Source organism: Neovison vison, chromosome 10 (assembly GCF_020171115.1).
Source record: "Neovison vison isolate M4711 chromosome 10, ASM_NN_V1, whole genome shotgun sequence".
In the NCBI taxonomy this organism is placed as follows: Eukaryota; Metazoa; Chordata; class Mammalia; order Carnivora; family Mustelidae; genus Neogale; species Neogale vison.
The window spans coordinates 5768782-5784953 of NC_058100.1; the positions used below are offsets into that span (position 1 = coordinate 5768782).

At 72.6% G+C, this 16172-nt stretch overlaps 1 protein-coding gene and 10 non-coding genes across 11 annotated transcripts; 5 read left to right on the forward strand and 6 right to left on the reverse strand.

Annotated features, from left to right (window-relative positions):
- Nucleotides 1–2721: 2721 nt before the first annotated feature.
- On the reverse strand, nt 2722–2793 carry TRNAE-CUC. Its single transcript has one exon. It is a non-coding gene; the product is annotated as a tRNA-Glu (tRNA).
- Nucleotides 2794–3098: 305 nt separating this feature from the next.
- TRNAG-UCC lies at nt 3099–3170 on the reverse strand. The gene has a single exon. It is a non-coding gene; the product is annotated as a tRNA-Gly (tRNA).
- Nucleotides 3171–4004: 834 nt separating this feature from the next.
- Nucleotides 4005–4076, reverse strand: TRNAD-GUC. The gene has a single exon. It is a non-coding gene; the product is annotated as a tRNA-Asp (tRNA).
- A 559-nt stretch (nt 4077–4635) lies between these two features.
- TRNAL-CAG lies at nt 4636–4718 on the forward strand. Its single transcript has one exon. It is a non-coding gene; the product is annotated as a tRNA-Leu (tRNA).
- A 1685-nt stretch (nt 4719–6403) lies between these two features.
- Nucleotides 6404–6474, forward strand: TRNAG-GCC. The gene has a single exon. It is a non-coding gene; the product is annotated as a tRNA-Gly (tRNA).
- Nucleotides 6475–9810: 3336 nt separating this feature from the next.
- On the forward strand, nt 9811–13499 carry LOC122918889 (collagen alpha-1(I) chain-like). Its single transcript, XM_044267813.1, has 5 exons — nt 9811–10145; nt 10327–11072; nt 11167–12126; nt 12539–12603; nt 12663–13499. The coding sequence occupies exons 1-5, from the start codon at nt 9811–9813 to the stop codon at nt 13497–13499; spliced, it is 2943 nt and encodes a 980-aa protein (XP_044123748.1).
- On the reverse strand, nt 10175–10246 carry TRNAE-CUC. Its single transcript has one exon. It is a non-coding gene; the product is annotated as a tRNA-Glu (tRNA).
- On the reverse strand, nt 10552–10623 carry TRNAG-UCC. Its single transcript has one exon. It is a non-coding gene; the product is annotated as a tRNA-Gly (tRNA).
- TRNAD-GUC lies at nt 11459–11530 on the reverse strand. The gene has a single exon. It is a non-coding gene; the product is annotated as a tRNA-Asp (tRNA).
- TRNAL-CAG lies at nt 12090–12172 on the forward strand. Its single transcript has one exon. It is a non-coding gene; the product is annotated as a tRNA-Leu (tRNA).
- Nucleotides 13500–13856: 357 nt separating the features above from the next.
- TRNAG-GCC lies at nt 13857–13927 on the forward strand. The gene has a single exon. It is a non-coding gene; the product is annotated as a tRNA-Gly (tRNA).
- Nucleotides 13928–16172: the final 2245 nt, after the last annotated feature.

Consider the following 16172-nt stretch of genomic DNA (forward strand, 5'->3'; position numbering starts at 1 on the left):
CCCCACCGAGTCCACCACCCATCCCCAGGACCAGCCGCGGCAGGACCTCGTCCACTGTCGTCACACCGGCTCCGGCACCAGCACCCAAAGCACTGACGTCCTTCACCGTCCCCGCCGCCATCAGCGACACGACCGAGCCCACCACCCGTGCGCCAGCATGGGCTTCGTCGCCAGCAGCCCCGAAGTCCTCCTCCTCCTCCACCACCACCACGCCCCCGGCACGGACAGCATGGCCCACAGTAACGACGTCCGTCCCCGTCCCCGTCCCCGCCACCGGCGAAATCGCCGCCGCCCGCCCAGACCTCCGACACCACCACCACAGCGGCCCAGGGACCGTCACCGATGGACGGCAGACGTCCACCACCACCATCCTCACCAGCAGCGGCGGCAGCACCCCGGTCGTCCACCCCCAGCGACACAAGGACCAGCGCAGCCTGCGCCTCCACCGCCACCAGCCCCTCCTGCCCCAACAGCCCCACGCCTGTCCCCGGCCTCCCCACCCCCTCCTAGCCAAGTCCTTCTCAGGGGAGAAAGGGGAAAAGATCCAGCGTCGCCTTGGTCCCTTTGGCCTCTCGGAACCCCAACCCCAGGACGACCCCCGATACGTGACTGGCCGTCCCGGTGACAGGCGGTTGCGATCTCCCCGGGGGTGCATCGACCCACCGGCACCCCCCGGCCGCCCGACCCCCGCTTGGCCTGGTCCGAGACCCGGTCCGCTCCCTCTCTCTCGGTTGCCCTTGCCTACCGGCCCGCCGGCCTGCCTGCTTCCCACCCACGCCCCTCGTGCGCCACCCATTGGCCCCACGCCACCACGCAGCACAGCACAGCACAGCACAGCACAGCACAGCACAGCACAGCCAAAGCAGAGCAGTCTTCGCCGGCCCCCACACCTCCTCCGCCTTGGTCCTCTCCCACCACGGGGGGCCTCCAGCTTTCTCGCTCGCCACCGGGCCCACTCCCCACCACTCGCCGCTGCGTGCTGCTCCTGCCCGCCTCCAGGCTGCATCCGTCCCCCCCTGCCCCCCCACCCCCGACCCTTCTACCCCCCACCCAGCTCTCACACTCAAGGCCGGCCGAAGGTCTCCGCCTCCCGCCCGATCCTCAGGCGCACTCCGCCTCTGTGCCCTCCCGTCCCTCCCGTGTCATCCTCCCGCACAGGTGTGCACACGTGCCGGGCAAGGCGCTGGGCAAGGGGCCCCTGCCGCCCCGAGCCTCTGCGGAGACCCCGCCCGAGTGGCCAGCCGCAGTCTCCGCCGGGTCCCAGCACACCCACCATTCCTCGCCCCGCACCTGCCCCACCAACACACACACCCTTGCTGCTCCCGGACCTCCCCTCTTTCTGGGATCCTTTCCCCCTGTGCCCTCACCCCCGTGGGAGGCCACCCAGGGCAGCCAACACCTGCATCTTGCCCCATCCCCCACCGCTGAGGACTCGACCCCCAACCCCGCACACCCACCCACCCCCACGCGAGGCTGCTGAGGGGCCTTCCTGGGATGACGGGAAGCATCTGGACGCCCACAGGGGGGGCTCCTTCCCACCGCTGCTCTGACCTGGGCCCGGTCCTGCGGGGGTGGGCGGCTGCGGCAGTTGGGGCCGGCACACGGACTGTCCGCTGGGGCTCTGTAGGGAGACCCTCCCCGAGCAGACAGCAAACCCTCGGCGGACGGGGTGGGTGCGGGTGCTGGCGGGAAGGAGACTGTGCTCTGACGGAGCTGGAGGAGCACCCGGACCAGAGGACACCCCGGGCCCGGGGTGGAGAGGGCAGGAGGAGATGCGGGCTAGGTGTGCCCTGACGCGCCCGTGGGAAGGCCTGAAAGGGTGGGGGCTGGAGGGGAAGGGAGGCGTTGCGGGGAACGCGCTTGTCACTTTGCCTTGGACTCAGGTGACTGGTGTCGCCATTCAAAGGGCGTGTTGGCCCCAAGCCCACCCTGCGAGTGTCCGGTGGGCCTCCACCTTCTCGCGGCGGCTGGGCTGTTGGGTTCTCCCCGGCGGCCTTCTGCACCTCCCCGCTCTCCAACCTCCACTGCCCGGGGGTCGGGCTCCCAGGATGCGCCCTCATTCGCTTTGCCCACTCCACGTGCCGGGCGCTGCGGTGCGCCTCTCGTCTCCCATCCCCGCTGGAGCCCGCCACCCAGGTGACCCACCACCGCCGGCGCCGGGGAGACGCCGCCAGCCCCGGGGGTGGCCGGTGGTGGGGAAGCCGGCCCAGCGGTGGCTGGCCCGAGAGGGGGCAGGGAGGGAGGGGACCAGGGGCTCCAGCAGGTGACCCGACTCCCACTCCCACCGCCCCCTCCTCTTCAAGGCACCGACGCCGCCAGCTAGCACCTCAGGATGCAGCAGCAAGGGGTCGCTCGTCATGGGCGGCCCCGGTGCCGCGGGAGAGTCCAAGCCCCTGAGGCGGCCGGACGTCCGGGCGTCTGTTGGTGGCCCCTCCGTGGGGACGGAGGCGGCCGCGTCCTCTGGGGTGGTGGCCGAGGGGGAGAGGGGGGTCGCGGGGGGAGGTGAGCGTCCAGGGGAGGCGCGGAAGTCCCAGCCCACCTGCGAGGCCAAAAGGCTTGGCCCGGAGGAGGCGACAGGGCAAGGCTTGGGCTGGACGGGGCGGCTGGCCTGGTGCGGGCGCCCTGGCCACGGGGCCAGGGAGAAGCCATGGAGCTTGGGCCAAAAGGGGGTGCGTGCCGAAGCGCTGCCGAGGTGGGTAGGCCGAGAGGAAGAAGAAAGGCTTCCCTGACCGGGAATCGAACCCGGGCCGCGGCGGTGAGAGCGCCGAATCCTAACCACTAGACCACCAGGGAGCGTCGGGTGTCGCGCCTGGCCCGCACCTCCTCCACCCGGCGCCTCCATACCACCCACTCGCCTCTGCTTGGGCTCCAAGGCCCCTGCCTGGCCACCGAGAGCCACCCGCCCGCCCTGCCAATCCACCTGCCCCGCCGGCAGCGCCCTCAAAACGCCGTGCGCCTCCTCCCCTTCCACCGCCGCTCAACCTGGGGACCCGCTCCGGCCTCAGCACCTCAGCACGCCGGCCTCCCGCGCTCCGGGCTCCCGGCTGCCACCGGGCCTGGCCACCGGGGTCCTGGAGACGTGCAAAAGGTTGGCCAGCTGCGTTGGCCGGGAATCGAACCCGGGTCAACTGCTTGGAAGGCAGCTATGCTCACCACTATACCACCAACGCTGCACAGCCCGGGCCGCCCCCAGACGCACGCCCAGGGTTCGGCCCCGGCGTCTGCACCCGCTCTGGTCACCGCCTCTGGTCACCCGCCTCGGCGGCCCAGCGCGCCTCGGCCCTGCCCCGACGACCCGCCCATCCACAGCGCCGCGCTGCCGCACGGGCCAGCAGCGGCCGCCCGCCGTCCCACCCGCGCCAGCCCCACGCGGCTGGGCGGCTCCGTGGGCCCGCCCGCCTGCCAGCCAACCGCCTCTGGGGGGCGCTGGCGCCGCCCGGCCGCTCCTGGTACCACCCCCCACCCCCCACCCCCCTTTTGCCGGCCGGGAAACCCCGTCCCCCGAGATCCGCGTCCTTCCGACCACGTGCTCGCCCCCGGCGTTCTCCACAGGGTGCTGGGGGAGGCCACATCCCGCGCCCACGGAGGACCCGACACAACCGAGGCCCCCCCCCCCCGGGACCCCCGCGCCCCGCCCCGCCCCGCCCCGCCGCGTCCCGTCAAGTCCCGTCCGGTCCCCTCCGTCCGGCCACGGCCCCCGCCCCCGCCCCAGCCGGACCGGGCAGCGTCGAATCACCGGGGAGCCCGGGGCGGCCGGCCACTCGTCAGGCGCCCTGGGCACGACGGAAGGCCCTGGCTGGACTGTGGCGAGCCCGCAGGCGCGCGGCCCCGACGCCGAGGAACGCAAAAGGGTGGCGGTGGTGGACGGGGAGCAGGCGGGCGGCCGTCGTGGCCCTGGCGGCCTCTGGCCGCACGCTGGAGGAAGGAGGACAAGTGCGCCGGAGGGGCCAGCGTTCGCACAGAGCGGGGGCGGCGCCCGCGGCGCCCAAAAAAGGACGTCTGGCCTCCCCGTCGGGGAATCGAACCCCGGTCTCCCGCGTGACAGGCGGGGATACTCACCACTATACTAACGAGGACGGCGGCGGCCATCCGGCCGCCCGACCCCTCTGCGCCTGCCTGCCCACGCCTACCCCTGCCCTCGACGCCCCGCCTTCCATCGGCGCCCGCCGCCTGCCGCACCGGACCCGACCCCAAACCAACGTCGTCCGCCATCCCAGCAGCCCCACTGCCCGACTCGGGGCGGACCCCGCACCCGGACGCCCGCCCAATACTCCCCGGGCGCCGCGGCCTCTGGCCTGCCAGGCGGGGATCGCGCGGGGAGAAGCCGCCCCACAGGACAAGCGAGGCTGCGACCAGGAGGACGGGCGCCCACGAAGGGCAGAGGCCGAGGAGGGCGAGGGGGAGGAGCGGGGGGTGGGGTGGGGCGGGGAGCTGCCAGAGAGGCGGGCCCGACGCCGCCCTCTGGGTGCGCGGTCGGGGCTGTGCGAGGGCGGAGGCGCCAGGCGAGTCGGCGGGCTGTGCTCCCGCTCGGCGGCGGCGCGCGTCCCCTCGCTGGCGCACACACGCCGCCGCCAGCCTGCGGCAGCCTTGGCGCCGGGTCCCAGCCAGGCGAGCGGCGACGCGCTCAGCCCCGTCGTCAGGATGGCCGAGCGGTCTAAGGCGCTGCGTTCAGGTCGCAGTCTCCCCTGGAGGCGTGGGTTCGAATCCCACTCCTGACAAGCCCACCTTTTGGCCTGCCCTACCAGGGCACGGGACCCCAGCGGGCCTGGACCCCGCCCTACGGCAAGCCCTGTCCTTGCCTGACGGGCCGCTCCGGCCTTGCACCCCAGCGCCAGGGGCCCAGGGCGGAGCTCCGACGCCTCGACCCTCCGCACCACAGGCTTTGCGCGCACTCGCCCTCCTCCACCCACTCGCGCGCCCTTCCCACCTGATCCCACACCCGCAGGCCCGGGCAACTTGGCAGCACCTCCCTCCTCACCTGCTTTCCGAGGGCTGCGTTCTCGTCCCTCCCAGGGGCCCCTGCAGACCAGCGGCGTGCGCCAGTGCCGAAAGCCCTCCGCCCGCCGACCTCGGTTCTCCCCCAGGCTCGTGCCCGCATGAACAGTGCCTCGCTCTCAGAGCCGTGCGCCTCCGCCACCGGGAGCAGCCGGTGGGACCCCCTGTCCTTTCCGCACGGCCCCCATTCCATTCTCGCCACACCCCACTCAGGTGGCCCGCGCCGCCCACGAGCCTTTTCCACCTGGACGCCTTCCCCTGGCCACACCTGCCTGCCTCCGGCCGCGGACCCAGGTGGCCCAGCCACCTGCTGGCGGGCCCACCACGCGGCCCTGCCGTCAGTGGGCCTGGCCCAGGAGTCCAACCCGGCATTATTGCTCCTCCCCCGAGCGCTGGGCGGAAGGAAGCCCTGCATCCCCAGGCCTCCCACCTGGGCGCCCCAAGCCCGGCCCGCCCGGCCAGAACCCGAGGACCCCAGCGCGCTCCCTCAACGCGCTCCCTGTCCGCCAGCTAGCCAGCAGCGCCTCCGCCAGCGCTCCTGCCTCTCCACCACCGGCCCGAGTTGGACCCCCAGGGAGAGCTCCCGGCCAGAGCTCAGACACCTCGCTTCGCTCTCCTGGCCTCAGCGGTACTCGGCGGCGCCCGCGGCGCTCGGGGGCCTCCATGTCCTATGCACGACACGCGTGCGGCGCGCACGAGCCCCCGCAGACACCCACCCCACCACCCACACACCCCCACCCACACTCCCGCCACTCCACGGCACCCCACGTGCGCACACACGGCCGCGGCTCCGTTCCCCAGCCCCGCGGGATCGCGCCCACACGGCCCGGGCGGGAAAGCCATCCGCCAATGGGCCTTTGGGGTGGGCGGAGAGTAGCTGCCCAAGGGAACGGCGGCGCTCAGCGGCACCTGCCCCAGACGATCGCCCGCGGTGGGTGGTGTTGGGGCTCTGGCCCGGCTTCCTCCGGCTCCTGGCTTCCGCGGGCGACCCCCGGCAGGGCAGCGTCTGGCGGCGGCCCTGGACCAGGGAGAAAACGCAGGAGGAGCCTAGTCCGCCTCCGTGCGCCTGTGCCTCGCTCCGCCCGTCTCCGCCGCGGCCGCCGCTCCCAAGCACTCTAGACGTGCATGCAGCCTCCCCTCCGGATCGCCCGGCTGCCTCCTGCCCCAGCGGAGCGGGATGCTATCGGGACAGGCGCAGGCGCTGGCGCAGGCGCAGGCGCAGGCGCTGGCGCAGGCGCTGGCCCTGGTCCTGACCCCGGTCCTGGTCCTGACCCCGGTCCTGGCCCTGGCCCTGGTTGGCCCTGGCCCTGCCTCTGGCCCTGGCCCTGGCTTGGCTCCGGCTCCGGTTCTGGCCCTGGCTGTGGCCCGGACCGGTGTTTGGAGCCGTCGGTTGACCACCACCATCGGTGCATGGGTGGTTCAGTGGTAGAATTCTCGCCTGCCACGCGGGAGGCCCGGGTTCGATTCCCGGCCCATGCAGCACGCCGTCGTCCCCTTTTGGCCCAGCGGCTACAGCGCGCATAAGGGCACGCGCGCCCGCGCCCGCGCCCGCGCCCGCGCGCTCCCGGCTTCCTCTCTCCCAGGCTCGAGCCCGCTGGCCTCAGCCGGCTCCGCTCCTTCCGCGAAGTCCCGCCCCTGCCTCTGCCCCGACGCCCCTTCCCTTCCTCTCCACTTGGCTCCCCCTGGGGACCAAACTCTACCCACTCCCCGAGGACCCTGGCCCCTGGCCCGCCACACGCTCTCCTTGCCCCTTTCCTCTTCAGGACCCTCAGCACCCCGCTTCCCTTCCGGCCCTGCCGCAGCTCGCCCACGCGGGCGCCACGCCCCACCTCCACGCCTTTCGCCACACTTGCTCGCTCCCTGCATCCCTCCACCCACGGCTCCAACGTTCTCCTCTTGGCACAACCAGGAGCCATGAACTTGCCACCCCTAGCCCTGATACATCCCATTCTCCCGCAGGGGCCCTCACAAACCCTTTAGGGCGCACCCCGGACAGCCTCCCCACCCCCACCCCCACCCCCGCCACACACACACTCCGCGCCCTGCGCTCTGTATCCTTTCTCTGCCCTACTTGGCCCCCGTGTGCTTCCCACTCCCCCGCGCACACAACGCTAAGACCACCGCCAGCACCAAGCTCCCCCTCCACCACCGCCACCGCCAACCTTCCCCTCTTGGCAATAGCAGCAGCCCTGGCGGCAGCAGCGGCTCCACCAAGCCCACCAGCATAGCGGCGCCCGGACCACTGCCAGCACCAGCACCAGCACCCCTGCGGCCGCCACCGCCGCCGCCACCAGCAGGACCAAGTCCACCGCCACCACACCGCCAGGGGCTCCGTGGCCAACAGCGCTCAAGTCCTTCCCCATCACCGCCACTCCCACCGACGCCATCACCAAGAGTACCACGTCCACCTCCAGCGTATCGCCTCGGGCATCATTGCCAACGGCGCCCAAGTCCTCCGGCGTCAGTACGGCCACCCCGCGCCCCACCGAGTCCACCACCCATCCCCAGGACCAGCCGCGGCAGGACCTCGTCCACTGTCGTCACACCGGCTCCGGCACCAGCACCCAAAGCACTGACGTCCTTCACCGTCCCCGCCGCCATCAGCGACACGACCGAGCCCACCACCCGTGCGCCAGCATGGGCTTCGTCGCCAGCAGCCCCGAAGTCCTCCTCCTCCTCCACCACCACCACGCCCCCGGCACGGACAGCATGGCCCACAGTAACGACGTCCGTCCCCGTCCCCGTCCCCGCCACCGGCGAAATCGCCGCCGCCGCCCAGACCTCCGACACCACCACCACAGCGGCCCAGGGACCGTCACCGATGGACGGCAGACGTCCACCACCACCATCCTCACCAGCAGCGGCGGCAGCACCCGGTCGTCCACCCCCAGCGACACAAGGACCAGCGCAGCCTGCGCCTCCACCGCCACCAGCCCCTCCTGCCCCAACAGCCCCACGCCTGTCCCCGGCCTCCCCACCCCCTCCTAGCCAAGTCCTTCTCAGGGGAGAAAGGGGAAAAGATCCAGCGTCGCCTTGGTCCCTTTGGCCTCTCGGAACCCCAACCCCAGGACGACCCCCGATACGTGACTGGCCGTCCCGGTGACAGGCGGTTGCGATCTCCCCGGGGGTGCATCGACCCACCGGCACCCCCCGGCCGCCCGACCCCCGCTTGGCCTGGTCCGAGACCCGGTCCGCTCCCTCTCTCTCGGTTGCCCTTGCCTACCGGCCCGCCGGCCTGCCTGCTTCCCACCCACGCCCCTCGTGCGCCACCCATTGGCCCCACGCCACCACGCAGCACAGCACAGCACAGCACAGCCAAAGCAGAGCAGTCTTCGCCGGCCCCCACACCTCCTCCGCCTTGGTCCTCTCCCACCACGGGGGGCCTCCAGCTTTCTCGCTCGCCACCGGGCCCACTCCCCACCACTCGCCGCTGCGTGCTGCTCCTGCCCGCCTCCAGGCTGCATCCGTCCCCCCCTGCCCCCCCACCCCCGACCCTTCTACCCCCCACCCAGCTCTCACACTCAAGGCCGGCCGAAGGTCTCCGCCTCCCGCCCGATCCTCAGGCGCACTCCGCCTCTGTGCCCTCCCGTCCCTCCCGTGTCATCCTCCCGCACAGGTGTGCACACGTGCCGGGCAAGGCGCTGGGCAAGGGGCCCCTGCCGCCCCGAGCCTCTGCGGAGACCCCGCCCGAGTGGCCAGCCGCAGTCTCCGCCGGGTCCCAGCACACCCACCATTCCTCGCCCCGCACCTGCCCCACCAACACACACACCCTTGCTGCTCCCGGACCTCCCCTCTTTCTGGGATCCTTTCCCCCTGTGCCCTCACCCCCGTGGGAGGCCACCCAGGGCAGCCAACACCTGCATCTTGCCCCATCCCCCACCGCTGAGGACTCGACCCCCAACCCCGCACACCCACCCACCCCCACGCGAGGCTGCTGAGGGGCCTTCCTGGGATGACGGGAAGCATCTGGACGCCCACAGGGGGGGCTCCTTCCCACCGCTGCTCTGACCTGGGCCCGGTCCTGCGGGGGTGGGCGGCTGCGGCAGTTGGGGCCGGCACACGGACTGTCCGCTGGGGCTCTGTAGGGAGACCCTCCCCGAGCAGACAGCAAACCCTCGGCGGACGGGGTGGGTGCGGGTGCTGGCGGGAAGGAGACTGTGCTCTGACGGAGCTGGAGGAGCACCCGGACCAGAGGACACCCCGGGCCCGGGGTGGAGAGGGCAGGAGGAGATGCGGGCTAGGTGTGCCCTGACGCGCCCGTGGGAAGGCCTGAAAGGGTGGGGGCTGGAGGGGAAGGGAGGCGTTGCGGGGAACGCGCTTGTCACTTTGCCTTGGACTCAGGTGACTGGTGTCGCCATTCAAAGGGCGTGTTGGCCCCAAGCCCACCCTGCGAGTGTCCGGTGGGCCTCCACCTTCTCGCGGCGGCTGGGCTGTTGGGTTCTCCCCGGCGGCCTTCTGCACCTCCCCGCTCTCCAACCTCCACTGCCCGGGGGTCGGGCTCCCAGGATGCGCCCTCATTCGCTTTGCCCACTCCACGTGCCGGGCGCTGCGGTGCGCCTCTCGTCTCCCATCCCCGCTGGAGCCCGCCACCCAGGTGACCCACCACCGCCGGCGCCGGGGAGACGCCGCCAGCCCCGGGGGTGGCCGGTGGTGGGGAAGCCGGCCCAGCGGTGGCTGGCCCGAGAGGGGGCAGGGAGGGAGGGGACCAGGGGCTCCAGCAGGTGACCCGACTCCCACTCCCACCGCCCCCTCCTCTTCAAGGCACCGACGCCGCCAGCTAGCACCTCAGGATGCAGCAGCAAGGGGTCGCTCGTCATGGGCGGCCCCGGTGCCGCGGGAGAGTCCAAGCCCCTGAGGCGGCCGGACGTCCGGGCGTCTGTTGGTGGCCCCTCCGTGGGGACGGAGGCGGCCGCGTCCTCTGGGGTGGTGGCCGAGGGGGAGAGGGGGGTCGCGGGGGGAGGTGAGCGTCCAGGGGAGGCGCGGAAGTCCCAGCCCACCTGCGAGGCCAAAAGGCTTGGCCCGGAGGAGGCGACAGGGCAAGGCTTGGGCTGGACGGGGCGGCTGGCCTGGTGCGGGCGCCCTGGCCACGGGGCCAGGGAGAAGCCATGGAGCTTGGGCCAAAAGGGGGTGCGTGCCGAAGCGCTGCCGAGGTGGGTAGGCCGAGAGGAAGAAGAAAGGCTTCCCTGACCGGGAATCGAACCCGGGCCGCGGCGGTGAGAGCGCCGAATCCTAACCACTAGACCACCAGGGAGCGTCGGGTGTCGCGCCTGGCCCGCACCTCCTCCACCCGGCGCCTCCATACCACCCACTCGCCTCTGCTTGGGCTCCAAGGCCCCTGCCTGGCCACCGAGAGCCACCCGCCCGCCCTGCCAATCCACCTGCCCCGCCGGCAGCGCCCTCAAAACGCCGTGCGCCTCCTCCCCTTCCACCGCCGCTCAACCTGGGGACCCGCTCCGGCCTCAGCACCTCAGCACGCCGGCCTCCCGCGCTCCGGGCTCCCGGCTGCCACCGGGCCTGGCCACCGGGGTCCTGGAGACGTGCAAAAGGTTGGCCAGCTGCGTTGGCCGGGAATCGAACCCGGGTCAACTGCTTGGAAGGCAGCTATGCTCACCACTATACCACCAACGCTGCACAGCCCGGGCCGCCCCCAGACGCACGCCCAGGGTTCGGCCCCGGCGTCTGCACCCGCTCTGGTCACCGCCTCTGGTCACCGCCTCGGCGGCCCAGCGCGCCTCGGCCCTGCCCCGACGACCCGCCCATCCACAGCGCCGCGCTGCCGCACGGGCCAGCAGCGGCCGCCCGCCGTCCCACCCGCGCCAGCCCCACGCGGCTGGGCGGCTCCGTGGGCCCGCCCGCCTGCCAGCCAACCGCCTCTGGGGGGCGCTGGCGCCGCCCGGCCGCTCCTGGTACCACCCCCCACCCCCCACCCCCCTTTTGCCGGCCGGGAAACCCCGTCCCCCGAGATCCGCGTCCTTCCGACCACGTGCTCGCCCCCGGCGTTCTCCACAGGGTGCTGGGGGAGGCCACATCCCGCGCCCACGGAGGACCCGACACAACCGAGGCCCCCCCCCCCCCGGGTACCCCCGCGCCCCGCCCCGCCCCGCCCCGCCGCGTCCCGTCAAGTCCCGTCCGGTCCCCTCCGTCCGGCCACGGCCCCCGCCCCCGCCCCAGCCGGACCGGGCAGCGTCGAATCACCGGGGAGCCCGGGGCGGCCGGCCACTCGTCAGGCGCCCTGGGCACGACGGAAGGCCCTGGCTGGACTGTGGCGAGCCCGCAGGCGCGCGGCCCCGACGCCGAGGAACGCAAAAGGGTGGCGGTGGTGGACGGGGAGCAGGCGGGCGGCCGTCGTGGCCCTGGCGGCCTCTGGCCGCACGCTGGAGGAAGGAGGACAAGTGCGCCGGAGGGGCCAGCGTTCGCACAGAGCGGGGGCGGCGCCCGCGGCGCCCAAAAAAGGACGTCTGGCCTCCCCGTCGGGGAATCGAACCCCGGTCTCCCGCGTGACAGGCGGGGATACTCACCACTATACTAACGAGGACGGCGGCGGCCATCCGGCCGCCCGACCCCTCTGCGCCTGCCTGCCCACGCCTACCCCTGCCCTCGACGCCCCGCCTTCCATCGGCGCCCGCCGCCTGCCGCACCGGACCCGACCCCAAACCAACGTCGTCCGCCATCCCAGCAGCCCCACTGCCCGACTCGGGGCGGACCCCGCACCCGGACGCCCGCCCAATACTCCCCGGGCGCCGCGGCCTCTGGCCTGCCAGGCGGGGATCGCGCGGGGAGAAGCCGCCCCACAGGACAAGCGAGGCTGCGACCAGGAGGACGGGCGCCCACGAAGGGCAGAGGCCGAGGAGGGCGAGGGGGAGGAGCGGGGGGTGGGGTGGGGCGGGGAGCTGCCAGAGAGGCGGGCCCGACGCCGCCCTCTGGGTGCGCGGTCGGGGCTGTGCGAGGGCGGAGGCGCCAGGCGAGTCGGCGGGCTGTGCTCCCGCTCGGCGGCGGCGCGCGTCCCCTCGCTGGCGCACACACGCCGCCGCCAGCCTGCGGCAGCCTTGGCGCCGGGTCCCAGCCAGGCGAGCGGCGACGCGCTCAGCCCCGTCGTCAGGATGGCCGAGCGGTCTAAGGCGCTGCGTTCAGGTCGCAGTCTCCCCTGGAGGCGTGGGTTCGAATCCCACTCCTGACAAGCCCACCTTTTGGCCTGCCCTACCAGGGCACGGGACCCCAGCGGGCCTGGACCCCGCCCTACGGCAAGCCCTGTCCTTGCCTGACGGGCCGCTCCGGCCTTGCACCCCAGCGCCAGGGGCCCAGGGCGGAGCTCCGACGCCTCGACCCTCCGCACCACAGGCTTTGCGCGCACTCGCCCTCCTCCACCCACTCGCGCGCCCTTCCCACCTGATCCCACACCCGCAGGCCCGGGCAACTTGGCAGCACCTCCCTCCTCACCTGCTTTCCGAGGGCTGCGTTCTCGTCCCTCCCAGGGGCCCCTGCAGACCAGCGGCGTGCGCCAGTGCCGAAAGCCCTCCGCCCGCCGACCTCGGTTCTCCCCCAGGCTCGTGCCCGCATGAACAGTGCCTCGCTCTCAGAGCCGTGCGCCTCCGCCACCGGGAGCAGCCGGTGGGACCCCCTGTCCTTTCCGCACGGCCCCCATTCCATTCTCGCCACACCCCACTCAGGTGGCCCGCGCCGCCCACGAGCCTTTTCCACCTGGACGCCTTCCCCTGGCCACACCTGCCTGCCTCCGGCCGCGGACCCAGGTGGCCCAGCCACCTGCTGGCGGGCCCACCACGCGGCCCTGCCGTCAGTGGGCCTGGCCCAGGAGTCCAACCCGGCATTATTGCTCCTCCCCCGAGCGCTGGGCGGAAGGAAGCCCTGCATCCCCAGGCCTCCCACCTGGGCGCCCCAAGCCCGGCCCGCCCGGCCAGAACCCGAGGACCCCAGCGCGCTCCCTCAACGCGCTCCCTGTCCGCCAGCTAGCCAGCAGCGCCTCCGCCAGCGCTCCTGCCTCTCCACCACCGGCCCGAGTTGGACCCCCAGGGAGAGCTCCCGGCCAGAGCTCAGACACCTCGCTTCGCTCTCCTGGCCTCAGCGGTACTCGGCGGCGCCCGCGGCGCTCGGGGGCCTCCATGTCCTATGCACGACACGCGTGCGGCGCGCACGAGCCCCCGCAGACACCCACCCCACCACCCACACACCCCCACCCACACTCCCGCCACTCCACGGCACCCCACGTGCGCACACACGGCCGCGGCTCCGTTCCCCAGCCCCGCGGGATCGCGCCCACACGGCCCGGGCGGGAAAGCCATCCGCCAATGGGCCTTTGGGGTGGGCGGAGAGTAGCTGCCCAAGGGAACGGCGGCGCTCAGCGGCACCTGCCCCAGACGATCGCCCGCGGTGGGTGGTGTTGGGGCTCTGGCCCGGCTTCCTCCGGCTCCTGGCTTCCGCGGGCGACCCCGGCAGGGCAGCGTCTGGCGGCGGCCCTGGACCAGGGAGAAAACGCAGGAGGAGCCTAGTCCGCCTCCGTGCGCCTGTGCCTCGCTCCGCCCGTCTCCGCCGCGGCCGCCGCTCCCAAGCACTCTAGACGTGCATGCAGCCTCCCCTCCGGATCGCCCGGCTGCCTCCTGCCCCAGCGGAGCGGGATGCTATCGGGACAGGCGCAGGCGCTGGCGCAGGCGCAGGCGCAGGCGCTGGCGCAGGCGCTGGCCCTGGTCCTGACCCCGGTCCTGGTCCTGACCCCGGTCCTGGCCCTGGCCCTGGTTGGCCCTGGCCCTGCCTCTGGCCCTGGCCCTGGCTTGGCTCCGGCTCCGGTTCTGGCCCTGGCTGTGGCCCGGACCGGTGTTTGGAGCCGTCGGTTGACCACCACCATCGGTGCATGGGTGGTTCAGTGGTAGAATTCTCGCCTGCCACGCGGGAGGCCCGGGTTCGATTCCCGGCCCATGCAGCACGCCGTCGTCCCCTTTTGGCCCAGCGGCTACAGCGCGCATAAGGGCACGCGCGCCCGCGCCCGCGCCCGCGCCCGCGCGCTCCCGGCTTCCTCTCTCCCAGGCTCGAGCCCGCTGGCCTCAGCCGGCTCCGCTCCTTCCGCGAAGTCCCGCCCCTGCCTCTGCCCCGACGCCCCTTCCCTTCCTCTCCACTTGGCTCCCCCTGGGGACCAAACTCTACCCACTCCCCGAGGACCCTGGCCCCTGGCCCGCCACACGCTCTCCTTGCCCCTTTCCTCTTCAGGACCCTCAGCACCCCGCTTCCCTTCCGGCCCTGCCGCAGCTCGCCCACGCGGGCGCCACGCCCCACCTCCACGCCTTTCGCCACACTTGCTCGCTCCCTGCATCCCTCCACCCACGGCTCCAACGTTCTCCTCTTGGCACAACCAGGAGCCATGAACTTGCCACCCCTAGCCCTGATACATCCCATTCTCCCGCAGGGGCCCTCACAAACCCTTTAGGGCGCACCCCGGACAGCCTCCCCACCCCCACCCCCACCCCCGCCACACACACACTCCGCGCCCTGCGCTCTGTATCCTTTCTCTGCCCTACTTGGCCCCCGTGTGCTTCCCACTCCCCCGCGCACACAACGCTAAGACCACCGCCAGCACCAAGCTCCCCCTCCACCACCGCCACCGCCAACCTTCCCCTCTTGGCAATAGCAGCAGCCCTGGCGGCAGCAGCGGCTCCACCAAGCCCACCAGCATAGCGGCGCCCGGACCACTGCCAGCACCAGCACCAGCACCCCTGCGGCCGCCACCGCCGCCGCCACCAGCAGGACCAAGTCCACCGCCACCACACCGCCAGGGGCTCCGTGGCCAACAGCGCTCAAGTCCTTCCCCATCACCGCCACTCCCACCGACGCCATCACCAAGAGTACCACGTCCACCTCCAGCGTATCGCCTCGGGCATCATTGCCAACGGCGCCCAAGTCCTCCGGCGTCAGTACGGCCACCCCGCGCCCCACCGAGTCCACCACCCATCCCCAGGACCAGCCGCGGCAGGACCTCGTCCACTGTCGTCACACCGGCTCCGGCACCAGCACCCAAAGCACTGACGTCCTTCACCGTCCCCGCCGCCATCAGCGACACGACCGAGCCCACCACCCGTGCGCCAGCATGGGCTTCGTCGCCAGCAGCCCCGAAGTCCTCCTCCTCCTCCACCACCACCACGCCCCCGGCACGGACAGCATGGCCCACAGTAACGACGTCCGTCCCCGTCCCCGTCCCCGCCACCGGCGAAATCGCCGCCGCCAGCCCAGACCTCCGACACCACCACCACAGCGGCCCAGGGACCGTCACCGATGGACGGCAGACGTCCACCACCACCATCCTCACCAGCAGCGGCGGCAGCACCCGGTCGTCCACCCCCAGCGACACAAGGACCAGCGCAGCCTGCGCCTCCACCGCCACCAGCCCCTCCTGCCCCAACAGCCCCACGCCTGTCCCCGGCCTCCCCACCCCCTCCTAGCCAAGTCCTTCTCAGGGGAGAAAGGGGAAAAGATCCAGCGTCGCCTTGGTCCCTTTGGCCTCTCGGAACCCCAACCCCAGGACGACCCCCGATACGTGACTGGCCGTCCCGGTGACAGGCGGTTGCGATCTCCCCGGGGGTGCATCGACCCACCGGCACCCCCCGGCCGCCCGACCCCCGCTTGGCCTGGTCCGAGACCCGGTCCGCTCCCTCTCTCTCTCGGTTGCCCTTGCCTACCGGCCCGCCGGCCTGCCTGCTTCCCACCCACGCCCCTCGTGCGCCACCCATTGGCCCCACGCCACCACGCAGCACAGCACAGCACAGCACAGCACAGCACAGCACAGCACTTTGATTTTGGAGTGGACAGGGGCATTGGTCCCAAGCAGTGGTCCGGAGACACCTGTACCTGCTCCTCCTCCCCTTTCCTGCTGCCAGACGTCACATCTGTCTGCTGCTTACCTCCTGGCCATTTCCAAAGCTCTTCCAAGTGAGACCTGTCCCTGCTATCCAGGAGCCCACTGGGGCAGTGGCACGGCCAAGCAGAGCCCTTTGATTTTCTGCCTACAACCTAGATTTAAACAAAGTGGGGAGGGGGAGGGTACAGAGGTGCCTGTGTTGGCAGGAGGGGTGCATCTGGGAAGCACAGAACCGGTTCCCAGTCACAGCACCTCCACCTTTTCCAGCAAAGAGCTCAGGCTAGCCCAGACCCAGTGGGTCCCTGAGGGCCGAGCTCAC

Excerpts from the sequence above, each read along its gene's own strand:
- LOC122918889 (XM_044267813.1), top strand. The coding sequence starts at position 9,811 with ATGGGCGGCCCCGGTGCCGCGGGAGAGTCCAAGCCCCTGAGGCGGCCG. Across the intron at positions 10,146-10,326 it reads CGTGCCGAAGCGCTGCCGAG|GCCCCTGCCTGGCCACCGAG; the intron begins GTGGGTAGGCCG and ends TTGGGCTCCAAG. Across the intron at positions 12,127-12,538 it reads GTCTAAGGCGCTGCGTTCAG|GCTCGTGCCCGCATGAACAG; the intron begins GTCGCAGTCTCC and ends GTTCTCCCCCAG.